General features: G+C 40.5%; 1 protein-coding gene across 1 annotated transcript in view; it reads right to left on the bottom strand.

Moving 5' to 3' along the window:
• Window positions 1-27194, bottom strand: part of THSD7B (thrombospondin type 1 domain containing 7B) — an 848907-nt gene that overhangs the window by 19862 nt on the left and 801851 nt on the right. Inside the window, exons 19-24 of the mRNA XM_036254339.1 lie at window positions 25429-25544; window positions 22799-22916; window positions 7770-7915; window positions 2255-2414; window positions 1029-1202; window positions 842-937 (exon numbers count right to left, since the gene is read on the bottom strand). Coding sequence (XP_036110232.1) covers window positions 842-937; window positions 1029-1202; window positions 2255-2414; window positions 7770-7915; window positions 22799-22916; window positions 25429-25544 — 810 coding nt within the window. The remainder of the gene's footprint in view (window positions 1-841; window positions 938-1028; window positions 1203-2254; window positions 2415-7769; window positions 7916-22798; window positions 22917-25428; window positions 25545-27194) is intronic.

Raw genomic sequence — 27194 nt, 5'->3', positions numbered from 1 at the left:
TCTTTCCCTTCCTCTCTATAAAATTAATCGGAAAAAATGTACAAGTAGCGTAAAACAAATTGAATAAACCATGGATTAAAGGGAATATCAACAATGCAAAGACAGAGCTGATGATTCCCCACACAATAAGTTTTGTCAGCCTGGTACCAAGTAAAAACAATGGCAATTTAATTTTCCCTGATAAGAAGGCATCAAAAAGCTCTTTAAAAAGGCATAAAAAAAAAACCTGAGAAGACTATTTGTAGATCAAATTGTATCCATCATCATGAATGAGGAACACTTCCCTCAGTCTATATTTAGATATTAAATAATAATCATGACTGGCACAATCTTTAATATCTAAGCTTCCAGTGAATGGCTATAAACATCTATAACTTGCAGCAATTTTATCACCATTAACAAATATATATTTTGTATACCCCAAAAACATTTTAATTTCAATTTCTGTGCATTTTATAACATATAAGCACATAATGTGGGATGTAAGCTTATATATGAAGAAAAGTCCTCAGAAAACTTTTACTAAGAAGGTACATGATTCAAAACTTTACAGACCATTGTTTTAAGCTATCACCTCTCTTTTTCAGCTTGTCTCAAGATTGATATTTAAGAAAAAAATATTGTGTTTCAGCTTATTTCTTTAAGTTGTCTATATATTATGGGTTTGAATAGAATTGTTTGCTTTCTGAGATGCAAAGATGTAATGGCAATTTGACAAGGAGATCATTTAAAACCATCTGTCCAGTCTTTCTTTGCTTATAATTAGTAAGCTAATTATCCTCACAAATAGCAGCGCTCAGAGATCTTTTGGAGGTACCACATGACCCTTAGATAGGAGTACCTGTGACATTAATGCCATCTGAACGTTGGCACCATACAGTCCGTTCATTGTTGTTCCAAAGACTTGCTTTCCATGTGTAGTGATAACATTTGCCTCCTGCAAGCAAATATGATAACAGCAGTTTTATTCTCGCTGACAGGGAAAAAGAATAAGCTTAAAGCAAAGGACTGAAAAGTACCCTTGGTACCTGTACAAGAACGTGTTTCTAGAACCTGCTGGGGGCAGCTGTCTTGGTTTTCAAAAGACTGAATTATGAATGTCCTTGACCTAGATTGGCGGCCCACTGTCTCGAAGCTTCTTCCATCGACGCAGGTTAACTCACACGCGCTCCACTCGGACCATTCCGTTAGGTGGCAGTCGCCTGGATGGTTGTGCAGAACAGAGTGGGGAAGACAAGACGCACTTGACAACATTTACGTGGACAGGTTCACAGTGAGATTCATGGTGGTGGGGGTGTAGTGACGGGGTGGGACCCAGATACCAGACATTCTACTTTGACCAATTTTCCAATTAGAAAGTACTAAAAATGATGGATCATGTATGGTTTAATCCACTTTAGGAAGGCAGTGCCGAAACTAGATTGGCATTACTTTGCTTCAAATCAGAGTCTTATCTGGAGAACACTATGTGTCTGCTAGTGGTGATAAACTTTTTTAACGGGAGACGTAGATATTAAAGTAACTAAGTTTTCAAAGAGTGGCATAACATTATAACATTGATGTTCACAGAAAATATAGAGAGAATAATTTGGTCATTAAAGTGACTCTCTAAAGAATGTCGAATTTCAAACCTAAACATACGCACACATCTGTGTGTGTATATGTACATATGTATATAGATATGCACGTATGTATATTTTACATGCCACATTATAAGCCATCTTAAACTTATGCTGTGTACCCTAAGTTATTAGAATCAAAATAAACTCATACATTTTATGTAACTAATGGTGACCTTCACAGTTACGTAGAACATGACAGTTTGACAGTATTTTCATAAACAGATAGCCTCGCTGGTCCCTACCATGCCACCCCCGGAGGCTCATCCACTCATGGCTTCAGTCAACATGTTTGGAGTGTGGCCAATGTGCTAGGTGCTGTCAGGTCAGGTATTAGTGACACCTTTTCTAGATGGATCAACCACTGCTCAGAGGGACGATACCCTATGCCCCAGGTCAAACAGCAGGGAAGTGATACAGACAAGATTCGAACTTAGCTCTTAAAGGTCCAAGTCAGTGTTTCTTTTTTCCCTCTTGCCTCCATTGTCGGTACATCCCAAAGTTATAACCACAATTAAACATGAATTAAAGTTAAGTAAAAGCTTCAATGTTGATGAGATAGAGCTTCTTCAGGGAAAGCTAATAAGTAAGAAGAGCACCTTGGAAGGCACTCCCGACTGTTGAAAAACGCATACCTGGGCAGGGCACAGAGCACAGCTGCTTCAGGATGCCATCGGGAAAGGGCATATCTTTGCACTGTGCCTCCTGCACACGCACAGCGGAGTCCGAGATGGAGCCACTGTGGACCACACAGGAAAGGCTGCGGACCTGGACTCCTTCCCCACAGTCTCCACCCTGGGAGAGGAAAGGACACAGTCAGAATCACCCAAATAATTCATTTTGGTTCCTGCTACCTCTTGTTCAAAAAAAAAAAAAAAAAAAGGAAACCTGAGCTGTGTATTTCAGCAGCTGCCTTCTCCGGGGAGTTCTCTCTCAATTCCTAACAATGAAGCATCACTCAGCAATTCGCTGAGAGCTAACAGAGCAGCTGAAGAAGAAATGCAAATTTATGCCATGAAATTCTTCTCTTAGAATATGACCATTCATTTTAGAACTCAGACACAATTGACTGAAAAAGAAAGAAAAAAATACATAATTTGTCTAGGTGTGTGTGATAACATGGCCTAATCCATAATCAGTCCCCCAGGAGAGCATGTTCAGCCACGGGGCATCAACTTCTCTTTTCCTTTGCTTGTTTTTCTCTTGTAGGGAATTCAGTACTTCTCATATGGATTAGATTGGGGTTTCCAGTGCAACAATGATTTTCTATATTGCCAAGAGTTGTTTTCCCAGCATGCCTTCTGTGATGAATAATGTTCTTTGAAGATATTTACAAAGCCCATTCAGATTACTCCTGGCAATTAGGAAGAAGCCGAGCATTTCACAGAAGCAGAAGCCTAGAATTGGAAGGCTCTTCGTGGTTACCTGGCCCAAGCATCTCCTGATGGAGTTTCCCACCATAACACTGTTGTCAGATAGTCATGAGGTGAGTCTTCTTTCTTCAATTTTAGGCAGGTACTCGTACTTCAAAAAGAATTCCATTGGATGTTTCGATAACTTTAGATGATAGCTCTGTTTTTACACAAATAGCTTAAAAAAAAAAAAACAGAGCCTAAGGCAAGCTTTTCTGTTAAGGAGGTGAAATCCCAGGATGGCAAGCGTGAGGGGGAAACACTTGAACCAAGAATGGAAGGAAAGCAAATATAAGATGGTGTTACCAAGCTGGCCTCCACTTCCAGAGTCAGCATAGCTGCTTTCGTGGCCACCTACAGCATCTTTCAGACCTGCCACAGGGGCTCGCCTTTAGCTAACTGCCCATGAGGGGGTGAGGGAGAAAGAAGGGGGAGGTATTTAAATGCCAGTTTCTCCTTGGATCCTCCTCCTCGTCTGTCAACTTTCATCTCAGGGTGTATAACTACTCTGTGCTCCAAGGTGTGCGACTCCATTTCCCGTAAATCCAGAAGTTGGAGGAGGTAGAGCCTTTATGACTCCTGCTGGTGTGGTTGAAGCAGGAGGGGGAGAGGGACAGAGGGACAGAGAAAGGGAGGGGGTGGGGGGAGAGAAGTGCGTGAGCCTTTGCACCTCTGTTCCTGCAGTCAGGGATGCTACATGCTACAGCCCACGAATCCATTATCAGGCAACAGAGTGGTGACTGCGCTGCACTGGGAAAGTGGATCTCACCACCTTACCCCCATCTATCACAGAACTCAGAAATAAGTTCTCAGAAATGCACTGCCCGGGCCTTGGAGCTACCATGGCTCTTGTAGCGGCAGGAGGAAAAAGGGCAAGTTGGTCAGCTAAAGCAGTCAAGACAGTGTACGGGACGTGGGACAGGGGATCCGGGGGCAGAGGGGCCTGCTGAGCACTACCCAGGTCAAGGCAGAGTTGCAGCAGCTACTTCGTGTCAAGACAGGTTGTAGATAGACCACTGGAGGTGCAGGACGGTACACAGTGGCTGCTGAGACAAGTCCTTATATAAGGAAGTTAGGATTCAAAGACATATTGGCAGAAAAGAAAAGGTGCAATTCTGAGGAGGTCCACATTTTAGGAACTAAAGCCTAAAGAATCTGAGTTGGCACATAAACTGGGACTATCACCTCCTCTTCTAGAGATGTTTTAACAAGAATTATGATTTATTTATCTCAGATGGCAATGCCCATGCTTGATTTATCAATACCCCATAATTGCTCTAATCATTTCTACAGCTGTCCTGAAATTGTCCCCAAAATGCACCGACGTTGGGCCTGTGTGCATTTTCTCGAAGAGAAGTGGACGTTGGAAATCCGTTCACAGCAGATTCATGCAAAGCAAATGCTGTGGTACATATTTATGCCCTGACGTGGAAAGTAACTAGTGCAAGTTAGATGTCATGGTGGGAGGTCTCTTTTACTTACTCTACCAGAGGGATCTAAGAATTGTCTAAGGTGCGCGTTCTGCAGCAGAGGACCAGACTTTGTGTACTTGGAGACACGAGTCTAAAGATCCAGCAGCATGTATGACATTTGAAAACACTGCCATCTGGAATCTGAGTAACAGAAGATGCGACTGATTCGAGTTTTGTTTGACATTCCAGGAGACAGAGTGTAAGGAAATGTCAGGACACAAGTCTACATCAGGGGTCACTTTAACAACCAAGACAAACGATAATATGCCCCTAGTAGGTATCTACATTCTACCTAACCTCTCACACCTGTGACAGCAGCAGCAACCACGTGAAGGTGCATCGGCATCAGAATGATAGTTTCACTCAGAAAGCAGGCGTTTGCTCACGCTGCCCCCAGAGGCTTACACACTAGGGCCTGACAGCGGAGCCTGGCTTTCTAGGGCAAGGCTGCCAACAGCAAGGATTCTCTCATTAACTCTACACTGTCCAGATCATTAAAAGACTTTTGTATACTCTTAATTGGCATCACCAGATGTAGATAGGCAGATGGTGCTAATAATCATAATTATAGTTTTAATCAAAACTCTAATAGCAATTACAATTGATGAGCTCTTTTCTTTTTTTTTTTTTGCCAGATACTACGCTAAGCACTGCATATGGATTGGCTGATGCCTACCAAAAATCTCCAGCAAAATGTGTACTTCTGCTACCTCCGTGGTATAGATTAAAAAACAGATACGTGGGGGAGCTTAGGGACTTTGCAAACATTGCAGAGCTAGGAACTGGCAGAAAACATTGCTTAAAATTAGGCCTGCTAGACTCCAGAGTCTAAGCTCCTAAAACAGATTGACCAATGTATGTGTGGAGTGGCTACATGCTCAGCTGAGGAATTGGAAAAGAAAGAGTTCGAAAAACACTTAAAGTGAAGCCCAAGAATAAACACTTTATTTGCTGATCTCTTTCCATATAAGGTAAGGGCAAAATTGGCACATCAACAGTGCCCTATGCAAGCTCCTCTTATGAAGGGTTGATGCTTCTTGATGGCAATCAGCCACTTGGATGTCATCACCACCCCAGTGAACGAGCAGGTGCATACCTGCATTTGGCAGGTTAGGCTACGATGGGACAAGCAAGTGAAGTTGAGAGAGAGAGATGACTTTCCTTTGTGGCCAAGGAAAATGTACTTTGATTAGTAATTCCAAAACCTCAGCTTGCATGTACCTTTAAGAAAAGACAACTCACTGAAAAGATACTGTGCTTTCTGTCTCACAGAGAATTCACAATTAGGCTTCAGGAGAAGCAGAAATGCAATTTGAACTCAGGAAAAAGTAGAGTCAAATATCATGATCCCCTTTCTCTTTTTGCCTCTGCCTCTCTGTGTGTTACTTTCCTTAATCTTTCCTGCTCCTGAGGGCCTGGCTTTATCGACGAGGTGGCCAATGTGGCAGCTAAGAGTTCCTGAAAACAGCGTCAGTGAACAGCTTCAGTGCCATTCCTCATTCTCAGGGGACAATGCTGATTGGCCCTGCTGGGTACGGTGCCAAAACGATTAACTATACACTTGTTTCCTAAGAGCTTTGCCCCGTTCCAAGTTCTAATTCCAAATCTTCTGCTCTCTGGACATGTCAGTTAGTGGGAAAAACCTCACCTAGAAATCTGAGGAGCTCTGGAGTTTCCAGATACACCTGCTCTTGTGGTCTGTAGGGCCTCCCAGTCTGGGTATTGCTAAAACATACCGCAACCATACCTTTCTCACCAGCACTGCCACAGGGAACATGCACAACCCACCACTTCTGCCCCCATGATTCTGCCAAGAGCTCAGTAGGAAACAACAAAAGTAAACATTGCACTTGGCATTTCCCCATTAATGTTCCCATGGGACAATTTGATGGACTTGTCTATAGAAAAACAAATCCCAGAGCCCTGGCCAGTTTGGCTCAGTGGTTGGAGCGTCGGTCTTTGGACCAGAGAGTCCTGGGTTTGGATCCCGCTAGGGGCACGTACCGCCCCCCCCCCCAAAAAAAAAGTAAAAAAAAAAAAAAACAGAAAGAAAAGGAAAGGCTCATGATGCCCGAGAAGACAAAAGGGAGAGAGAACTAGACAGAAGCACTAGTGAGGGACAGTCACAGCAGTGTGCCTGGGAAGACCTTGAGCATGGGGTTTGTCAACCCTCCCTCCCTCTGCAGTGGGCTCTTGAATTCTTTGAGCTTATTTTCTCTACTCTGTCGACATTTATTGCAATTATAAAGATAAATATTCCTTTTGTTCTCTTAATTGTGATTCCAAGCATTATTTTAAAATTGCTGAAGTAGATTAGGAAAGAAGATTTCAGAGTGGCAGACAAAGTATTCATATTTGAAGCCATTAAGTCAGTATTGAATTACTTAGCATGGTTGCCTTATTTTCTGTAAAAAGGAGACTGAACAAATGTACCACGTTTGTTCTTCTGGGACTTATTACAATACATGGGCATTTAACTTCTGCAAGATGATAATGCTGCAAGACAATGTCATCTGACAGGAACACCAAACATCTTTATGAGGATACTCTGCAGATTTCTTAATGCATAATCCAAAGTATTGTTACCTAATTAGAATAAGCTTTGGAATAAGAACCAGAGAGTATACTAGTCAAGTTGAGAAAACCAATGTGTTTTTTCGTACACAGGAAGCCAGGGAGAAAAGGCAGTACAGGATCTTTGCTGATCCAGCAAAAGCTCTCAGTCTGTGATATATGATGATGTTTTTAGGCATTTATATTTCAGGCCAATAAAAAAGTAATCATTGAGGAAAATGTAGTAGCTTTGGTTTGTGTAATAATGTTAAAATACAACTTTCATACACTTTTGGTTTTCTGCCTATACGCAAGATTTCGTCGGAGCCTAAATGTACCTCTTTAAGAAACACAGTCTGCAGCAAGCTGCACATTTCCATAGCATCAGTGTTTTGCCTAATTCAATAATATTTTGATATTTGCAACAAGCCAGGAAAATAATAGAGTTCTTGAGGATGCCAAGGAGATTGAAAGTCCTGTGACCCTGCCTATGATCAGTACCTAATGAATGGCTATGTATTTTCCTAGCAACATCACTCTGCTTGAGGTTAAATCACTCGATTGTATTTTCCCATGCACTCCATTGCATAGAAAAAAACGTCATGCCAGGCCCTGCTGCTGTGGAATTTATCCCGCCGTCACGTAGGTTTGTCCAGACAAGTGCTCTGGACGAACTGAGAATCATCTCTCTTAAGTCTCATTACATGACCCACCTCCAATTTGCATGCAGACCAGTTGCCGAGGACCCAGCTGTAGCAGGGGGTCACTGGACAGGTTTTCTGCTGGGTAAGCTCTGTGGGGCATGGCCGTCCTTCCCCTTGGGTTGGCAGCATGATAAATCGAGTCCGGCTCATTCGACCTAAAATGTTAAGGAAGATGTCAGCTTTTCAGTACAATTTGGCTTAGAAAGGGAACGAAAGGACAAAATGTTGTCTTGCATACGTAAGTCTTCATTGAAATACACTGAACTTTGTCACTGTATTTCTGCCACTTTAATAAGTTTCTACAGAGACACGGGTTATCTGAGGTCTGCATAATGCTTAGCATCTGAAGTCCTCTCTTCTACTTCTTCAGTGTCCCCAAGTACAGACTCTGCATTGTTTCCAAATAGACGAATCCTGTAGACACAGGCAGAATGTTTATTCCTCCGATAACTATGTATTAAGCTGTAGTATCACTCAGGCGTCCTGCTATGTAATAGGGATACAGTAATGAATTTTCCAGGTGTTCCTTCAGCCCTCACAGCAATTATATTTTAGACCAGGATTACAAATATTAAAAATAGAGACAGTTGCCCTGGCCAGTGTGGCCCAGTAGTTGGAGCGTCAACCTGCTCACCAAAGGGTTGAGGGTTCAATTCCTGGTCAAGAGCACATACCTGGGTTGCAGGTTCGTGCCCCAGTCCTGGTTAGGGTTAGGGTGGGAGCCAACAAATCAATGTGTCTCTTTTACATTAATGTTCCTTTCTCTCCCCCCTCCCTTTTACTCTTTCTTTCTAAAAGTCAATGGAAAAAATATCCTCAGTAAGGATTAAAAAAAAAAAAAAAAAAAAGGAGACAGTTGTATCTTCTTTATCTGTCAGGTTCCAAATGAGCAAGTAAGGTAAAAATTACACACAATCCGAATTGCCCTGGGAAATTCCCCTAGTTAGATGCTACCACAAGCTCCCAATAGTTTTGCTCAATTAAGTCCACATGGCTAATTTTCCTAGAGTTTAAAGCTATTTTTTTCCCATTGAATAAAAAATAAAGTTGTTGCCCTATGTGAAGGAGGTGTGCTATTCAAAAACCATGTTCAAATTCTGGTATTCCATTTTGTAATGAAAGAAAAGTGGTTAATAAGAATACGCAAGGAAAGGGCAGGGCTCCCAGTAAGTGGAAGAGGGGATGGAATTCAAGTTTCTGTGTGTCTGTCTCAATCTCTCTCTCTCTCATGCTTTTCTTTACTCTTCTTTTACTGATGAGGTACTATGTGCACAGAGTTTTATTACAGTTATATCTGTGAGTACAATGGCCTCCCACTGTTGTTATAAAATTACTTATACAATTGTATTTGTGATCAAATATTCAAGAAAAAAAATGAAAGTTCTATTAGAGAATGTTATAGGGATGCAGCCCATTCTGGGAATTGGAAAACATTTCCTCAAGCAGTTGAACTTGAAGCTGGATTCTAAGTGGTGCAAGCCAACAGGACAGAGTGTCCCTTGCAGAAGAAAGAGCATGTTAGGAGGTCCTGAGATGAGAAAGAATAGACTGCGTCTGAGGACCCGACAGAGGCCAGTGTGTCTGGAACAGAGGGTCAGGGAAAGAATAGGTTGAGACAATGCTGGTAAAGCTATTAAAAGTGGAGTGTTTGAGTCAATTCCAAAGATTCTACATTTGCACCATAAGAGAACTGGAAAGCTAGTGATGACTCACTTTCAGGTAGAATTCAGGCCCTGGGGAGGAACAATTCTCAGATGCTCTCACGTCCAGAGAGGAGCAAGGGTGACTCACACTTTCAGTGGGGTAGACATCTTACTGGTCACCAGAATATTATCATGAATTTGGTGGCAAACTAACGCTCTCTGAGAAGACCCTTGAAGAAAACCACAAAGTTCTAACCATTGAATGCTAAATTCCTTGAGGTTTTGGGCTTCTGTTCTTAACATGGTTTTTAATTCATATGCTCATAAATTATCTACATATTATCTGGCATCAAAAATATGTGATAATGTAATAATATGAATATAATTATTGAGCAGTTACCACTTGCTAGGCAATATTCTAAATACTTTATAGACACTGATTCATTTAGTAATCATTATAACCATAGAGGAAAATTCTATTATATTTCCATATTATAGATGAGGATACTGAGGTACAGAGAGTTTAAGTCACTTGTCTAAGGTAAAAGAACAAAAAAATTAAAACAAACCAGTAAGTTGCAGAACAGAATTCAAATTCAGAAACTTTTGATCCAGAGGCTGCCGTATTAGTCATGATGCTGGGTACACATAGGTAAGGCAGCAAGGTTAGTACCAAAGAGATGCAAAAGAAATTTTGGGTGATGGTCAAATTGTGTCAAAGATAACATGGGTTTGTTGAACAACAGAATCTACCCATTCTGCATCCTTGGGCATTAAGTGGAATATCTGTGTTTGGACAGATGTTCTTCCTAGCATCACTCAAATCAAATCATATAAGTCAGACATCACCTCATTCATATGAAATGTTATCCCTGTGTGATGAACACATTTGGCTCAAGATTTTATATTAGTTCTTGCTTATATACTCTTCAGTATTATAATAATCTTTATGTTTATTTTCTTGACCTAAACACCCATTACCTTAATGTCATTATAATTGCATTCCCTTCTAGATCCATCTTTGTGAGAATAATGGCAATATAGTGTTGCCTTTATCATAGCTAGAGGCTCTATTTCATATAACCAAGAAACTTCAAGCTTGTTCTTGAATTGATGGCATGTGGATGGCCATTATTTTAGAACTATTTTATTTATTCCATTAAAGTGACTGATATCTTCTCCTGGACATAGGGGTTGAGGGAATCTGCCTAATGGATTCAACAGGGAAAGTAATGATGCTATAACTTTTTTGAAATAATGCAGTCTTAGATCTGTTCATTGATTTCTCTACCTTTTGCTATCCAATCACAAAGGTAAGATTTTCAAACAATGCCACTTACTTCCAAGAACACATTTTTAAAAAACCAAAACACATGTAACAACCCAAAATTTTAAAGTATATTGTCATATATTTAGTTGTCTAATATTAACATTCAGTTAAAAATTGCTACTAAAGGCAAAAAAGTCTAATAGGTAACTCCTGGTCCTGATATGTCTGTGGGGTACTTGATATATTTTAATAGGCTCCTTTTGCTTTTTTAAGTCAGGGTTATATGGTTGTATAAATTGAATAACTGGAGAAAGTATCCCTCAAATTAGACACTTTTTCACAAGTTCTAAAGTTGTAAATATAAAATGTAGTTATATGGAATATGGATGGTATAACAAGGAGGCCTATCGACTCCAAGGAAAGTGGTCAAATACGACCTGAATTCTAAACATCAGCCTGGATGGAACATTCAACCAAACTATCTCTCAGCAAGGATTATTCTAAAAGGGACCCCTAATGGCAGGAGGATGCAGAAATGGTTTTGGTGATAGTAAATTTTTGTGTGAGGGGGGAAACAGTGGAGGTTGTTGCCAAATTAAAGATATTTCAAAATCTGATATAACGTAGAACATAAAAGAAAGAGAATTTTAAAAGAGTTGATGTGTGGTGAAAAGAACCCTGGGCTTGGCATCAAAATCTTCTATTTGCAAACAGTTCTCTCAAATTAACAGCTAGTAAATGAGGTGATGGCATGAAAGTCCTTTAACTCCTCTGAGCATACATTTTCTCTTCTGTAAAAGAAAATTAAGTACACAGGAAGTCCTTATTATCTGAGGATAATTCATGCTGGGGAAAATGCCACTTAAAAGTGAATCTATTTAAAATGGAAATGGAAGTTATTTTAAATAAATAATAAAATGTCTAAATGGGGCATTTTCTGGAACTAAAGAATATGCAAGTAGGTTTATTTCATCTAATATTAGCTACCATGCAGATTATAATTGAGACTATGCACTCATTATCAGGACAAAGAATAAATCAGCTACTGATATTTCTTTCATACTTTTAATTTTATGATTATCCTATAAAGGATCCATTGTGTCATGACTGGCTTGAGCAGTTTGATTATAGCATCTTTGGCCTTTAAGTCACTTTTCATCAATTTTCTCAAGAGCTCCCTTTAATCTCTTGTGTACAGATCACTCTATTTTGTACTCCATTTGCTGCTAGAGATTGAACAACAAATATCCTGATGCAATGAGGATGTTTGTTCACTGGGGATGGTTTTACAAGGGGTCAGTTCATTGCAATGCAGGTGAAGAATGCAGACATGATGTGGACTTTTTGTCCTTATCTCACACTAATTATATAAATTAAAACACATATATAAACCACCTCATAGCATATGTAAAATATAGTAGGTACTTGTTGAAATTTTAATATTTTAAATTATTTTATCAACTATTTTATATCATTTCCTAGAACAAGCCAGTAATGGGTACATAAAGCATGCCACTTGTATACTATTGGGTTTATAATACTTAAAGCACATGACTATGAAATCCGTAATGATTCAGCCTGTTCCCAACCCACAATACCCCTTACACCCTAGTCTGGGCTGCTTTTGCCCTCACAGTAAGTGTGAAGTTTGCTGCCATATATATCCTCATGTTTCCAATCTGATGTTGGGAGACTTTCTTGGGCACTGTCTGGACTTGTTTGGATTCACGTTTTTCAATAGAAACATAATATGGGTCTAGAAATCTATTTGGAACCTAGGAATCTATTTGGAAATCTATTTAATGAGCAATACCAGTGAGCTGTAGAAATAGAAACTGACTCTCTATCCATCTACTCTTCAGGCTATAAAGAAGAGTAAAGCACTCCTTACAAATTATGTTTCCATTTAACAAAAACCCAAATTCCAGTAGGGTAAGTTTGCTAGTAATTTTCTCTGAGCCTTTTTCTCTCCTCTCTTGGGAAATATTTGGAACTCATTATAAGAAACAGTGATATTGAGCCTACTATTAAATTAGCAATGATTACTTGCAAAGAAGGAAAAAGGATTGCCTGGTGAGACCACCAATAAAAATACAAAACAGAAAAAAGACAGTGAAGCATACTAGTTCCCCCCCCCACACACACACACACTTAATTCATAGAGGCCAAAAGATTTAAACCTACATAGAGGTTCACATTTCCATTGAACCCACCTATAGTCAGACTTCACTCTGAGGCCTCAGTGACAGCAGGAACGTGGGAAATTTTAAACAGTAAAAAACCTCAAAACTTGTTAAATACTAAGTCAGTTTCTACAGTCATAAAAGGAAATGGAGTCAAATGCAATAGTTTTCTGATCTGACCATCCCTCCAGGTGCAAGTAGCCAGCATCATGCACCTTTACAGTGCTGTGTTTTAAATAGTTCTTGTGACCAGTTGAATTAACTGAAAATGGTAGTTTTGAGAGCTCTGCACAATTTAAATATGACCCAGGCAAACAATGTAAAGTATGTACGTACAAGAAAATGGAAAAGGGAATACAATAATAATAGAGCATAGAAGAACATACCCATTTAATCTTAAATAGTTCATCAAATAGACTATCTGAGCAATTTACATGAATATACTTGTAAACTCCAATGCACCGTAGACACAAATACATAACAGCATATGAACTGACTTCGAGCTTATAGCATGTTATCTGAATATTATTACTGGTTTGCTTTTTGCCTAGGCATTATTTCTTTTGAACAAGAGTTACATTTTCAAGGCATACGCACAGCTGTTGGCAGGTAATGGGCCTTCCAGAGCTGATGTCTACAAGGGGTTGTGAAACTGTACATGGAAAGATGGGGTTCAATGTCACTAATTTCAAGTTGATGGTGGTCCTTCCCAATGTGCACCTAAAAATGAGGTTATTGAATAAAACATTTCCACTTTTAAGTGTTTTCTCCTGTGAATTTATTCTTAAGCATTTGGTACCTGCTACCCAATATTAGACTGCAGAAAATACTAGCACACACACAAAAAATAAAAACAGCAAGGAAAGTTGATAAAAATTCATTAATAGCTGGTCATGCCAATCTATTAATCAATTTTAATAACATGTCTCTGTGGTTAAGAAAATTTGCTGTATAATACCTTTTGGCATTATAAAAGTATTTCTCTTTACAGAGGGAAGGACTCAATTGAGTGAATACAACATGCTGTGATACAGAGATGATACAGCCCATTCTTACTCTATCCTTGACCCTTCCTTATCCTGCTTTCTTTGCTCTTGTTCCTGAGAGTATCTGCTTTCTCCATGTCCCTCAAATAAACCATTTCAACAAGAATCCCAGTCTTACACTCTGCTTTAGACAGTTATTAATATTCTCATTTCATACGTGATAAAATGAAGCTCATAAAAGATGAATATTATTTGCAAAATCACACAGCAAGGAGGATTGGGACGAAGATTTGTCTTTATCCAAAAGTGTGTGCCTTCCACAGATCTCAGGCTCATTGGTCCAAGTCAGATGCGTCGCTGTCGTTTGGCCACTGGAACAGTTTTGAGGAGTGCACTTAGGTGCGCCTTTGCAATAAATGCGTAACCTGTGTTTATAGACTTCATACTTTCCTGCAGTGAAAAGTAATTAAAGGTATCATGCTAACAGCTTTCTCTGTGATAACTCTTCATTTGGTTGTTGGTACTTGTCAGAGTAAATTTCCGAAAGCAGTGGAAAGCTAGACTTCTAATAAAAATGCTCAGTTAATTCCACGAAGCTCTTTATGCTGGGTATCTATTTCTTTTATCTCTTAAATATCATCTGGAAATTTTATCCAAGTTTTTAAGAACAACCTTTCTTTTAAATATATACCCCAGGGGACATGGATTTGGTTATTTTCTAATGTAAGAGAGGGGAGAAAAATTATGTCTTGATCTGCAACCTAAGAGATCTTTGGCAGTGCTAGCCATGGAAGATGCAGTCATGGCTCCATTCACAGCGGCAGTCCAAGGGTTTCCCTATGAGAGGGATTTCCTGGATTATCTGAATACTGCTTCAGGCCCTCAGACACCTTTCATTCCAAAGAACACTCAGGTAAGGCAAGGTATAGATTCCATAGGTTTTCAAGAGTAAAACAGACTAGTCTCAGCCATGAGCAGCTATTTGGGACAGAGCTAAGCTAAGCAAGGGAGTAATAACAGTTTTCAGGGTGAAGATAGACCACGGTATCACAGGAATGTTCTTTTTGGGGCAGAAGATTAGGCACTTTTGGTGTTGCTTGAAAATAAAGAACTCCAGACTTCTCTGTGATATAGCAAATTTATGTGTTCTAACCTCTTACCTCAACGACACACGTGAATCCTATTAGAAGCTAACAAAAGTTGAAAAACCATTGTAAATACCTACATACAGCAGAAATACTCCAGATGAGGTGCTACCCCTGGTCTGAAAAATGAGGTGGTCAGAGAAAGTGATTCTGGCTATTCTGGAGCTACTGTCCATCATAGTCACACATCCCCTACCTGTAAGACTGGCTTCTGCCTATGTGCCAGTTAGATGGACTAGATAGCATGCAACATTGCTGATAATGAAAAGGGTATTCAGAGGGACTTCTAAAAGCCCTCACACCCTTTGTGTTCCAATCTGAGGTCCATTTCCACTGCTTATTTTAAAATAAACCTATACATTCTGAGAATTTTTATAAAGTGATATAGCACCCAACCCAGGTCCGCGCACACAACAGGAACACTTACAAAGGGGAATGTTTTTAAAATTATTTTTATTAATTTGTTTTTGTTACAGATATTTCTCCTCCCCCCCGCCCATTGACACCCTCCTCCCCATACCCCCTGCCCCTTCCCTAGCTTTGTTGTCTATGTCCATTGGTTATGCATGCATGCATATAAGTTCTGTGGTTTATCTCTTTCCCCCCAACTCCCTCTCTTTTGGGGTTTGTCAGTATGTACCCTATCTCTATGTCTCTAAGTCAATTTTGTTCATCAGTTTGCTTAGTTCATTATATTCCACAAATAAGTGAGATCATATGATATTTGTCTTTCTCTGCTTGACTTGTTTCACTTAGCATAATACTGCCCAGGTTCCTCCATGTCATCTCAAATGATAAGAGATCTTTCTTACAGCTGCATAGTATTCCATTGTGTACACGTACCACAGCTTTTTCATCCACACATCTACTGATGGATACTTGGGTTGTTTCCAGATCTTAGCTATTGTAAATAGTGCTGCTATGAACATAGGGGTTCATATATTCTTTCTGATTGGTGTTTCAGGTTTCTTAGGGTATATTCCTAGAAGTGGGATCACTGGATCAAATAGCAGTTCAGTTAAATTTTTGAGGTAACACCATCATGTTTTCCACAATGGCTGCACCAGTTTGCATTCCCACCAGCAGTGTACTAGAGTCCCCTTTTCTCCACACCCTCGCCAACACTTGTTGCTTGATGATTTGTTGATGGCAGCCATTCTGACAGATTTGAGGTGATACCTCATAGTTGTTTTAATTTGCATCTCTCTGATGATTAGTTACGTTGAGCATTTCTTCATATGTCTCTTGGCCATTTGTATGTCCACAAAGGGGCATATTGAAACACCTGAATTTGGTTCAAAGCTTTCCTCCACTTTTTAAAAACCACATAACCTTAAGCAGGTTGCTCAATTGCCTATCACCTCACCTGTAAAATTATACCTATACTTCATAGTACTGTGTGTGTGTGTGAGAGAGAGAGACACATCAATTGGTTGCCTCCTGCATGACCCTGGCCAGGGCCAGGGATTGAATCTGCAACCCATGTATGTGCCCTTGACTGGGAATCAAACCCATAACCCTTTGGTCTGAGGGCCAACACTCTAACCACTGAGCCACATCGATCATGGCTTCATGGTACTCTTATGAAAGATTATTAAAACTCTCCTGGTATCAATAATTGTGCCTTTGGCCTGGCTTGGTGTGGCTTTGTGGAATGAGCATCGTCCCATGGACGGCTAAGTCCCATGGACTGCGAGGTCCTAGTTTGATTCCCGGTCAGAGAACATGCCTGGGTTATGTGATGTTTCTCTCTCACATCGATGTTTCTATCTCTCCCTTCCTCTAAAAAAATCAATAAAAATAATAATTATGCTGTTGCCCAACAGATATTACAAAGCGATTACCCTAATATATTATCATTTTACAAATTTTAAAAAATAGTGCAAGTGAGTTCTGCAAAGATGAGCTTCAAGTTTGACGACTTGCCGTGGGAAAAGCCAGCACTAAAGCAAAGACTTTCTGGTTTCTTCTCTATTCTTTCTTTTTTCCATTCTACCATTTAGCTTCTTGTTCTCTTGTCACAGGAACTAATTAACTGATACAGCAAATAAGTTTGAACTCTTACAACTATTGTGCTGTGCCTGATCCAGAATGCACACTGATCACATTTTATGCAGACACTGAAAATAAGGGTGACTCACCTGCCTTTGAAATCTAAACAAGAAAAATAAAACAAGAAAAGAAAAGCTGGACATTTCAAAGTTGTGGTGCTTTGTAATTAATATTAGATTATTTTTTCATCGTGGGCCACTGTTGCCAGAAAAATTATATGCAATCCTGGAGTCATAAGAAGGCGGCTAGATTACATAGTAGAGAAAAATATTATAAACTCATATACTTTGAATTGAAAATATAAAATAAGAAAATCATAGTTGGATTAAGAACTTTCTTGGAATGTTATTGGTTAAATAATAATTATAAATCATTCATGCAATGTTAAATTTAGGGAGTTCTACGTTCCAGTGAAGTGATGAAAATTCAACAGACAAAGAATATGCCTAATCCAAATATTAAGCTCCTCTATTACAAGCTTTGATCTTTGAAATCTTTCTAAAAAGATCCCTTAGTGGAAGCTTAGAATCAGTCTCTCTCTAACATAAAATAAATTGGATTCAAACTGTTCTGACCTTGAAATCTTTAACACAATTAGAAAGTAATATATGCCAAGCATCAGGTGTACATTAAAGAGGTAATCCAGATGCTTGGGAAGGAAGGATGAACTCATTTCAAAATGTCCCCTCTGATCCCTGTCGTTCTGTGGACTAGAAGGTGAAGCATGGTTCTGGGAAGCACAGAGGGTCCAGCACAGCGGGCTTTGCCTGACAACCCAGTGGATGCCTCGACAATCTTGTGAGCGTCTGCCTTTGGCAAGGAGGGCAGCTCAGAGCGCAGGACCTGGAGTCAGACTCCCAGGCAGCCTGCTTGCTGACTCGACTGTGACTCAGTGGACGCTCTCCTCTGTGGTCTCTGCCCCACAGCCACCACCAGGTGGAGGAAAGAAAGTGACTGCTGAACAAAGAGCTGGCGGACTGACTTAGAAGAGACCAGCGCAGCTGTTACTTCACGCTGGTTTCCAACCCTTTTCAGCTCCGCATTTTGGTCTCTTACGAAGCAAGTTCATCGGCATCATACAATTGTGCTTTTGATTACCATGTGTGTGTTTTAGGTCATGCCGCATGAGGATTAGGGAAACACGACTGTCTGCCAGAGGAGGGATGCGGTAGGACTGGAACTGGTGAGGGATAATATCCCACAAAGGCTGTCTTAGCAGAGTCCTGAGGGGAGATGCTTAACATTTCAAAGGCCATGTATCCTGTTATTTCTTGTACTATTCTATTCTTTTTAACATTGACATTTCACATAAATGTAACTAGAAAAATACTCATTTTTATATTTTTGTCTGTAGGTCCTGACATTGAGCCTTGAATGCAACAGATAATAAAAAGAAAATGCTTTTGAGCTTGAACCCTGAGCAGCTGGTAAAGAAAACAACAGTTGTAAGAGCTATTGACCTTGTGATTCAATGTGGAAATAACTATCACCTCCTCAGCAACCTTCTGCCCCCCCCCCACTGTTATGCTCCATCACATGACCTGTTCTGTCTTATCATACCCCTCATCAGCATCTGTTATTCATGTGTTTATTTACTGGTTGATCTATCTGTCTGCCTGGTCACCACCCTCTAATTTTCCACTGGAATATGGAATGTGTGAAGTCAGGGAATTTAGTTCCAGACACAGTGCATTCTCAGCTCCTGGTGCTTAGAAAGCATCCAATGAATATTTGTGAAATGTATGAATACATTTCTTCTATAGTCCTGCCTTCAAGAATAGAACTCAAAATAGCAGGGTCATTATATATTATTTTCCACACTGCCAACTCTTGACAATGAAAGAGAACACCATTAGGTATCTGAATAATAAGTGTCAGCTTTATAAATCTTTGTTGAATAAATAAAGGGGAAAACACGCAGAATACATACACATTTAAAGCAGAGCACTGGAGGGTTTGTCAGATATCAGGATTCAGGAATATATTTTTAAAAACATTTAGGAGATCATCCAAGAAAAGATACACAAGAAGTTATCCTACTAGAGCAGAGGTTTTCGACTTTTTACATCTCATGGCACACACAAACTAATTTCTAAAATTCTACAGCAAACCAAAAAATATATTGTTGGCTGATCTGGCCAAAGGAAAAAAAAAAAGCTATAATTTTGATTCATTCACACCAAAAGGCTATTGTTTTTGTTGGCTGTTGTCATTTTTTTTTTTATTTGATAAACTACAGTGCCCCTGACTAGATGGGCAGATATTGCATGTCTGAAAAATTCTTGCTGCACACCGTGAAAGTCACTGTGCTGGAGCATTAGAAATTAGCTCGAGGTGATTCATCACTAATGCCTTATCTGTGTGTCAGTGAAACTATTCAGATGATTTCCAAGTGCTTTATACAACTTGATTTCTCCAAGTAGTTAACCTTCCTTCCCTAGTTCTCCTGCATTAGGTCACACAATGGCATTCCCTGGGAAACCTTTATGTCTTTTGATTGTTTATTATTCTAAGGATTAGGAAACGTGAATTTAAGTTTAAATTCTAATTGCCTAGAATTCTCCAATAGTGGGATCCAGATTTGAAGGGGTTCCCCCTGCCCTTTCTTTTTAGTAGACAAGCAGGGTCTCATGAGTCCACATCACTAAGAGAACTTTGAAAAGTTAAAGTGATATTTTAATATTAAACTTACAATTTCGGGTTTTATTTTTAAAGGTGGTTTGTTGGCATACATGGTGATCTGTCATGTTTCACTGACTTAGCACAGTGGCAGAATTGGGACTTTCAGTAAAATTATAACAGATTTCTGTCTCTGTGCACCGAACATATTCTTAGGTGGGGATGCCTATGATTTCTGTATTCAGTTCAGAAACAGCTACTGTCAGGGGCTGGCTGCCTTTGGGCTGGTGATCCAGTCTGCAAGCTCTTCTTCCCCTTCAAGCTTTCCCAGAACCACCTGAGCAATGACAAATATTAAGAGAAACTTCTCCAGTGTGCCAGGTGCTGTGCTTTATGGGAACTGAGGGGATTCACCCATGAAGAACCCAAATGATGTGTTTAGTTCCTTAGCCATTAAAATTTAATTCATGCATGATAAAAGTAGGAAGAAGCAGTAGGGGAGTGATGGTGAAATGTTCCACACAGGGAGGTAACAAGGTACAAGGACATAGACACTCAAGGCTGTGACTGAAATAGGCTACACTGGTACACAGAGAGCCAGCCGCCTGGACAGTGGAGGTGATAGGCACACGTGAGCTCCTGCAGGTCCTTGTGGACCATGCTGACAATGCAGAACTACTTCTCTCCTTTTTCATTCTACCCTTCACTCCTGTGAGCCACACACCCCAGCAGAGGCCATGCAGACAAGGCTGTAGTGCTTATGGCTGTGGAAAAACCAGGGTGGGTCACCCCAGACAAAAGAAGAACCAGCCGTTCTGAAGAAAGACATCACCAATGTAAAGAACACCTCTCACTTGTATGAGTCTTTAGCAAACTCATCAACATACAGTAATACCTATTTATTTCTTTTTTTTACTGTCTATTTTCTCTCAACTAGACTGTAAGCTCCATGAGAATAGGGGAATTGTCTTTTATTTCTCTACTGCTGTGACCCCAACACACCAACCTGTAACTGGCACAGGTATGTGCTTATGGACAAATGAACTGATGAGTGACTCTGAGGTCAACAGGAAAATAAGTGTTCAGATAGGCATTTTTATTTATTTTTTAAATTTTTTTATCCTCACCCCAGGACATTTTTCCATTTTTTTGTTCAGGTAGAGTGAGAGAGAGAGAGAGAGAGAGAGAGAGAGAGAGAGAGAGGAAGAGAGAGAGGAAGAGAGAAAGAGAAACATTGACGTGAAAGGGACACATCGAGTGGCTGCCACCTGCACGACCAACCAGGGCCGGGGACAAACTGCAACCGAGGTACGTGCCCTTAGCGGGAACCGAACCCGGGTCTCTCGGGACTGCAGGCTGATGCTCTAACTGCTGAGCCAAACCAGCCAGGACCAGATAGGCATTTTTAAAAGTTCACTTACGCTATGACTGTGGCATATGGATTTTTAGTGAGGTGAAAGGGTAAGAGATGAGAGTGGGAGATGAGAGGGACTGAGTCCGTGGAATGATCTTTAAAAGACCCTAGAGTTCCTGACAGCCCTTTCTGTGGCTGGTGGGTAGGAAAATAGAGATGGAAACTAACATACATTAAATTGACATATTCTAGGTAACTTTATATACTTCACATCATTTGTTTCTCAGACCAAACACAGTACCTCTAATATGTGCATGACTTTCATTTTAGGGATGAAGAAGCTGAGACTCAGAAAACTTAAGCAATTGGCTGAAACAGCTGCAATATGAATCTGGACCTACCCAATTTTAAAGTGGATGCCCAGCTGGAAATTATACTATCCTGCCACTCCGAAAACCTGAGGAACTCTAGGTCAGTCACCGAAATCTTCATCCTAAACTTACCATTTGGTTTTCTGAGGTTGTTTGCAGGATCTACAGTGCAGGAAATGGCATGTTCTTATTAGATACTGTGATTCCCGCATTTTCATTTGAAGTCATGCACTTTGCAGGAACAGTTTTTAATTTCCTTAGCCACATTTTCCTAACACATATTCTGGCTACTGTTTTTAGCTCTGCCCGTGGTTCACTGATGAGTTCCTTTTCCATGCGACATCCTGCCTGCTTTTCAGATGAAGCCAGCTAAGGCAGAATTATCACACTCATTTGTGAGTACCTCAGAAATGAGCTCATTTCTAGTGCCAGTGAGCCAGTCAGGGGATGTTTAGACAACTGCTTCCAAATATCTTTGACAACTAGATCCACGTCTTGGCATCCTCTCCTGCTACCCCAATTCCATCTCTCTGACTTGCAGTTCTTATAACAGGATTTCTCTGTAGGTCCCTACTCTAAATTTCTGACATTTACTTGTGATAAATTGTAACTCTCTTTCAGGACTAGAGTGCTATCCTAAACCACAGTTCTGTGCGTTCCTGTTAACTCTTGTGGCACTCTCTTGCATGGCGACCTATTTTGGTCCCTACTTTAGCCTGGTCACTGGAGTGCTGTCTACACTTCCGTTTGTATAACCTCTGAGTATCAGTTGCCTTCTACATTCCTTGCCATTATAGAAACTACACTTCCTGCCCTACCATCTTGCATGGAGCTGGGGACATGGCACTGCATTTTGTCTAGAATATAGATGGGAGAGATGTATGCTCTTTCCAATCTGGTCCATAAAATCCTGCCCAGAACCAGCTGGCTATAACCCTCCAGAGAAACTTGGTTATTTTAAAGTGGTAGAGCCCTCATCAATCTCTGTCCTTAATGGATTTGGTGAGCACAAACGACTCTACCATTTTTGTGAATAAAAAATGAGTCTCCAGTTTATGATGCTAAGCCACTTCGATGTGGGCATTTACCTGACACAGGAGCCAGCTTCACTTACATAAAACACGCTTCTTCCAAAAACAACAGAGGCCTACATTTTTACAACTGGGTGAGCTTCAGAGTAAACACTGTGCCACACAGACAGCAGCTCCTCTGGCACTGGCCACTGTCAGCCAGTCAGTTCTTCAGGCTCTGCCTAATCGTACAGGACACGAGGCCAGGGTTCCCGCCCCTTCCCCGTGTCAGCCTCATGCGGCCTCCAGTGGGCCCGCACACCTTATCCGCCTGTCAAGCTACAGCACACTGAAAGACTTAACACAGAACTGTTCAGTGGGAACAAACACCGAGAACCCAGATACCTCCACGGCCACAAGTCTGTGAACACTCTGTCCAAGCTGTCCACTCCGAGAGCTGATAGTTGACCACACACTCCACCAGGCAGTGAAGGCTCATTCTCTGGGGCTTCTCCAAGTTACGCTGCAGATGGAAGTGAAATATGATTTTACTGGAGCATTCATATCGGCATCAAATCAAAACATTACCCTTTTATGGGAAAGACTGTCCTTTATTTTATGAATTTTGTGGGGAAAAATATCCTTTCTTACATAAATTGGTAGCAATCACATACAAAGGTTATCCTTACTTCACACAATAAACATCTGTCAATCAAATTTTCTTTTTATAAACTCTACAGCAGACCTGCAATTAGGGTCCTGGGAAAGCAGGTGGTTACATGACAAAGAGACCTGTCACTCAGCCAGCAGGGACCAGGAGGACGCTCAGTGCTAACTTTAAGCACCTTGCGCTTCCGGGTGAGTGAACAGTACACAGAGAGTTCCAAACAAACAGCCAGCTAGGCTAAAACATAAATAAAAAAGAATAAGACTTAAATCAATAACCCATCTAAAGTTTATTTTAAAAGACCGATTATGTTTAAAAACATAATCATGGGCTCAATCCTGGGAAAAGTCGGTGATACAGTTCGCTTTTCTCTTGTCTTCTCTCAAGCCTGTATCTAGGCAAAATCTGAATTTTCCAATGATCAAGGTAGAAGAGGTCTTAGTGAAAGAATAAATCATCAAAGAAGCACAAAGGATAATAAAAAAAAAATCTGCTTTAGTAATCGTACACTGTGTGCTTATTTAGGAAAACTTTGACCTTCAACACATGGCAAGTGTTAGCAATGTCCATGCCAAGCTAACATTAATGATCATAGTAAGATTACTTGACAAGTGGGCAAAATGGAAATGACCGTTTGGGATCTATGATCCAAACAAGATATGGATATTCTAGTTAGGTAAATAATTTGGGACTTCTTTAAGCTAATATTTTTAAAATATTTGTTGGACATATGGTATTTGGAAAGCAGAAAAACTGATTTTTCTATTAATGAAAACTTTAGATCTTTATATCAAAGGGAAAGATTTATTATACATACTGAATGTAAGATTTTTTTCACTTATTTGGAGTTGTTGTAGATTGCTAATTTATTTTTCTTGAAGCCGACTTCTTGAGAAGCAGGTGAAATAAAATAAAACATTAAAAGAAATCACTGGTTCTTGGTAGATAGAACTCTGCTATGTATTACCCAGTTTCAGAACTTCACCAAATGGGGCATCCACTTTCAGGTGGTCTGGTCTCGGCATTGGTGTTGGTCTATAGCTATGCTTTTAGTTAGAGAGCATGTTCTTGTGACAGTATTTAACACATTGAATCAAGATAGATGAGGAAGATTTTGTTTTGTTGTTTTTTTAATTCTTACCCAAGGACATTTTTCTATTTATCTTCAGATGGAGTGGGAGGGACAGAGAGAGAGCGAAACATTGATGTGAAAGAGACACATCAACTGGTTGCCTCCTGCATGACCCTGACCAGGGCCAGGGACAAACCACAACCGAGGTACGTGCCCTTGACCAGAATCAAACTCGTGACTCTCGGGTCCATGGGCCGACGCTCTAACCACTGAGAAAACTGGCCAGGGTGGTTTAGTTTTACTTTTAATTTCTAATTGTAGACTCCACCTATGTTAGGGGACATAGAACAACTTTTATTTTTCCAGTTTGATCAAGTTTGTGTGGTGATCTGAGTTCAATTTATTCTAAAGGTGGTTTAGTGATTCTTATAGTGTGACAGCATACAGTCCTATTTATTTCTATTAAATTGCCCCCATGGTAAGCTTTTCACTTGTACATTGGGAAGGTGATGCCAAATTCTTTCGAATAGCATTTACACCAACTCCATGGAGTTTGTCACAGGAAGGGAAGCAGCTGCAATTCTGAACCTGCTCATTTGAAACTTGGTAGGGAGGCATTTTAACTTAGTTTGAAAAGAAAAATACAACTGTACTAATTATCTAGCAATTGCATACTAAGAAAATTAGCAGAGTATTCTAATAACAAGTGTCAGTGTCCATCTTATATGCAAGGGACAGTATTTCTCACATATGCAAATGAGTTGCTGCCCAATACAGTCATATCTAAATATTAGTCACCTGATGTCAGTGGTTTGTTGGCCAGCAAGTATATCTAAATATGTTACTGAAAATCATAAAAAAAAATACATTTTTTTCTTTATTGATTTAAGAGAGAGAGGAAGGGAAAGGGAGAGAGAGATAGAAACATCAATGAGAAAGAACATCGATTGGCCGCCTCCTGCATGTTCCCCTCTGGGCATCTGGCCCACAACCTGGGCATATGTCCTGACCAGGAATCGAACCAGCGACCTCTTGGTGCATGGGTCGATGCTCAACCAATGAGCCACACCAGCCGGACAAAAAATACATATTTTTTAATGAACTCATTTCCCCAGTGCAAAATGACCTTTCCTGCCATTGTGAGTGAGATATAATTGGACTATCGCAGTACCAATTACTCTAACGGAACCCAAGCTGTGATGGAAATCAGCCTGCCATTTATACCAAGCATCCAGGAGGCGGCACATATTAATGAAAACACAACCCTGGGGATGAAATACAAATAAAACCAGTCACCTGCTCACACTGGTCCACGCCGACCCGCTTGCCGTCGCTGCGCACACAGCTCAGGAGGCGAGTCCTGACGCCTTGCCCACAGGTCGCGTTTTCGTGCAGCTGGCACGTGCTCCAGTCTGCAGGCACAGAATCACCAACGTGAGTTTCAAAGTCATGGTCACACGAGCAAAAGACGACGAGCCTTCGGTTGTCTGCATTACTGGGAGGGGAGGTGTGCACACGAGCCTAAAACCTCTTCAGCTGGCTGCAGAAACATCACACAGTTCTTTAGAGAAAAACAAACAATCAAATTAATAAGAATGAATTACCTTCCTAAGTTTGCTTTCTTGAGGTAAAAAGGCAAATGCTTGTTAGAAACCATCTCACAGTTGGTTGGGAAAGAAAGACACTAACAAGGATGACAGAGGAAAACAAGTTTGGAATCATCTGTCTGCTGGGGATAATTGAGAGAGAAAATAACCCAGAAATGAAGCCAATCTTTGGTGTAAACTTGAAAATGTTTTCAAGGAATAAATATAATCATCTAAACAATTTGGCACACTTGATACAGTGAAGCCAAGAGAAGTACCTAGAAAGGAAAGAGTTCAGCATAATCATAGCTATACGGACTGTCCCCAGAACTAATTTTTAAATATTATTCTCTTATCAAAGAAGGTTTTATAGATTTGGCTCATTGCATTACAAAGTAGACAGCTGAGAGTTGGAATAAACTCTTCCATAATTAACCTGCTTCTTAAAAATTCTTATTTTTGGTGCGGGTAAAAAGGAGGATCCTTGATCACATGCAATGAGATCTTTTTTTTTTTTTTTTTTTTTTATCCTCACCCGAGGATATTTTTCCATTTTTTGTACAGATAGAGTGGGAGGGAGAGAGAGGAAGAGAGAGAGAAACATCGACGTGAAGGGACACATCGAGTGGCTGCCACCCGCACAACCAACCAGGGTCGGGGACAAACTGCAACCGAAGTACGTGCCCTTAGCGGGAACCGAACCCGAGTCTCTCCAGACCGCAGGCCGACGCTCTAACCGCTGAGCCAAACTGGCCAGGGCGAGATCTTTTTTTTTTTTTTATCCTCACCCGAGGACATTTTTTCCATTTTTTTGTTCAGGTAGAGTGGGAGGGAGAGAGAGAAACAGAGAGAGAGAGAGAAACATCGATGTGAAAGGGACACATCGAGTGGCTGCCACCTGCACAACCGACCAGGGCCGGGGACAAACTGCAACCGAGGTACATGCCCTTAGCGGGAACCGAACCCGGGTCTCTCAGGACCGCAGGCCGACGCCCTAACCGCTGAGCCAAACCAGCCAGGGCTGCAATGAGATCTTTTTAAAGGAGATTTTCCATATTTGGTAGATGATCTAAGAGTTTAATAGAAATAGCGAACTCTTATGCAATAAAATCAGTGTTTTAAAGACATGCTCTTCCAGGAAAGCACATTGAATTGTATTTCTGAAGAAATGACTATGAAAACCAAGGATCTGATGCACCTTTCACTAAAGAAAGAAAACAAACACATGAAGTCATCTTCCACCTATGAAGACGATCATACAGCCCCAGAGACTTCCCTACACAGTTGCCTACAAGAGGAATCTCAGCAGCGCCACTGGGGTTTCAGTGGGGAATTAGGTTCAGGAAACAACATTGCTTTGCCTCTGCGGGCAGGGGACAGTTTGGTTGTCAGTATTGAATCCAGTACTGAGATGTCACGTGGCTCCACATTCTGGGGCATTTTGTATGTCTGCGGCTGCAGGAAATGCTGGTAGTA

Source organism: Molossus molossus, unplaced genomic scaffold, assembly GCF_014108415.1.
Source record: "Molossus molossus isolate mMolMol1 unplaced genomic scaffold, mMolMol1.p scaffold_m16_p_11, whole genome shotgun sequence".
Taxonomy (NCBI): Eukaryota; Metazoa; Chordata; class Mammalia; order Chiroptera; family Molossidae; genus Molossus; species Molossus molossus.
This window is presented reverse-complemented; position numbering and strand designations above follow the sequence as displayed.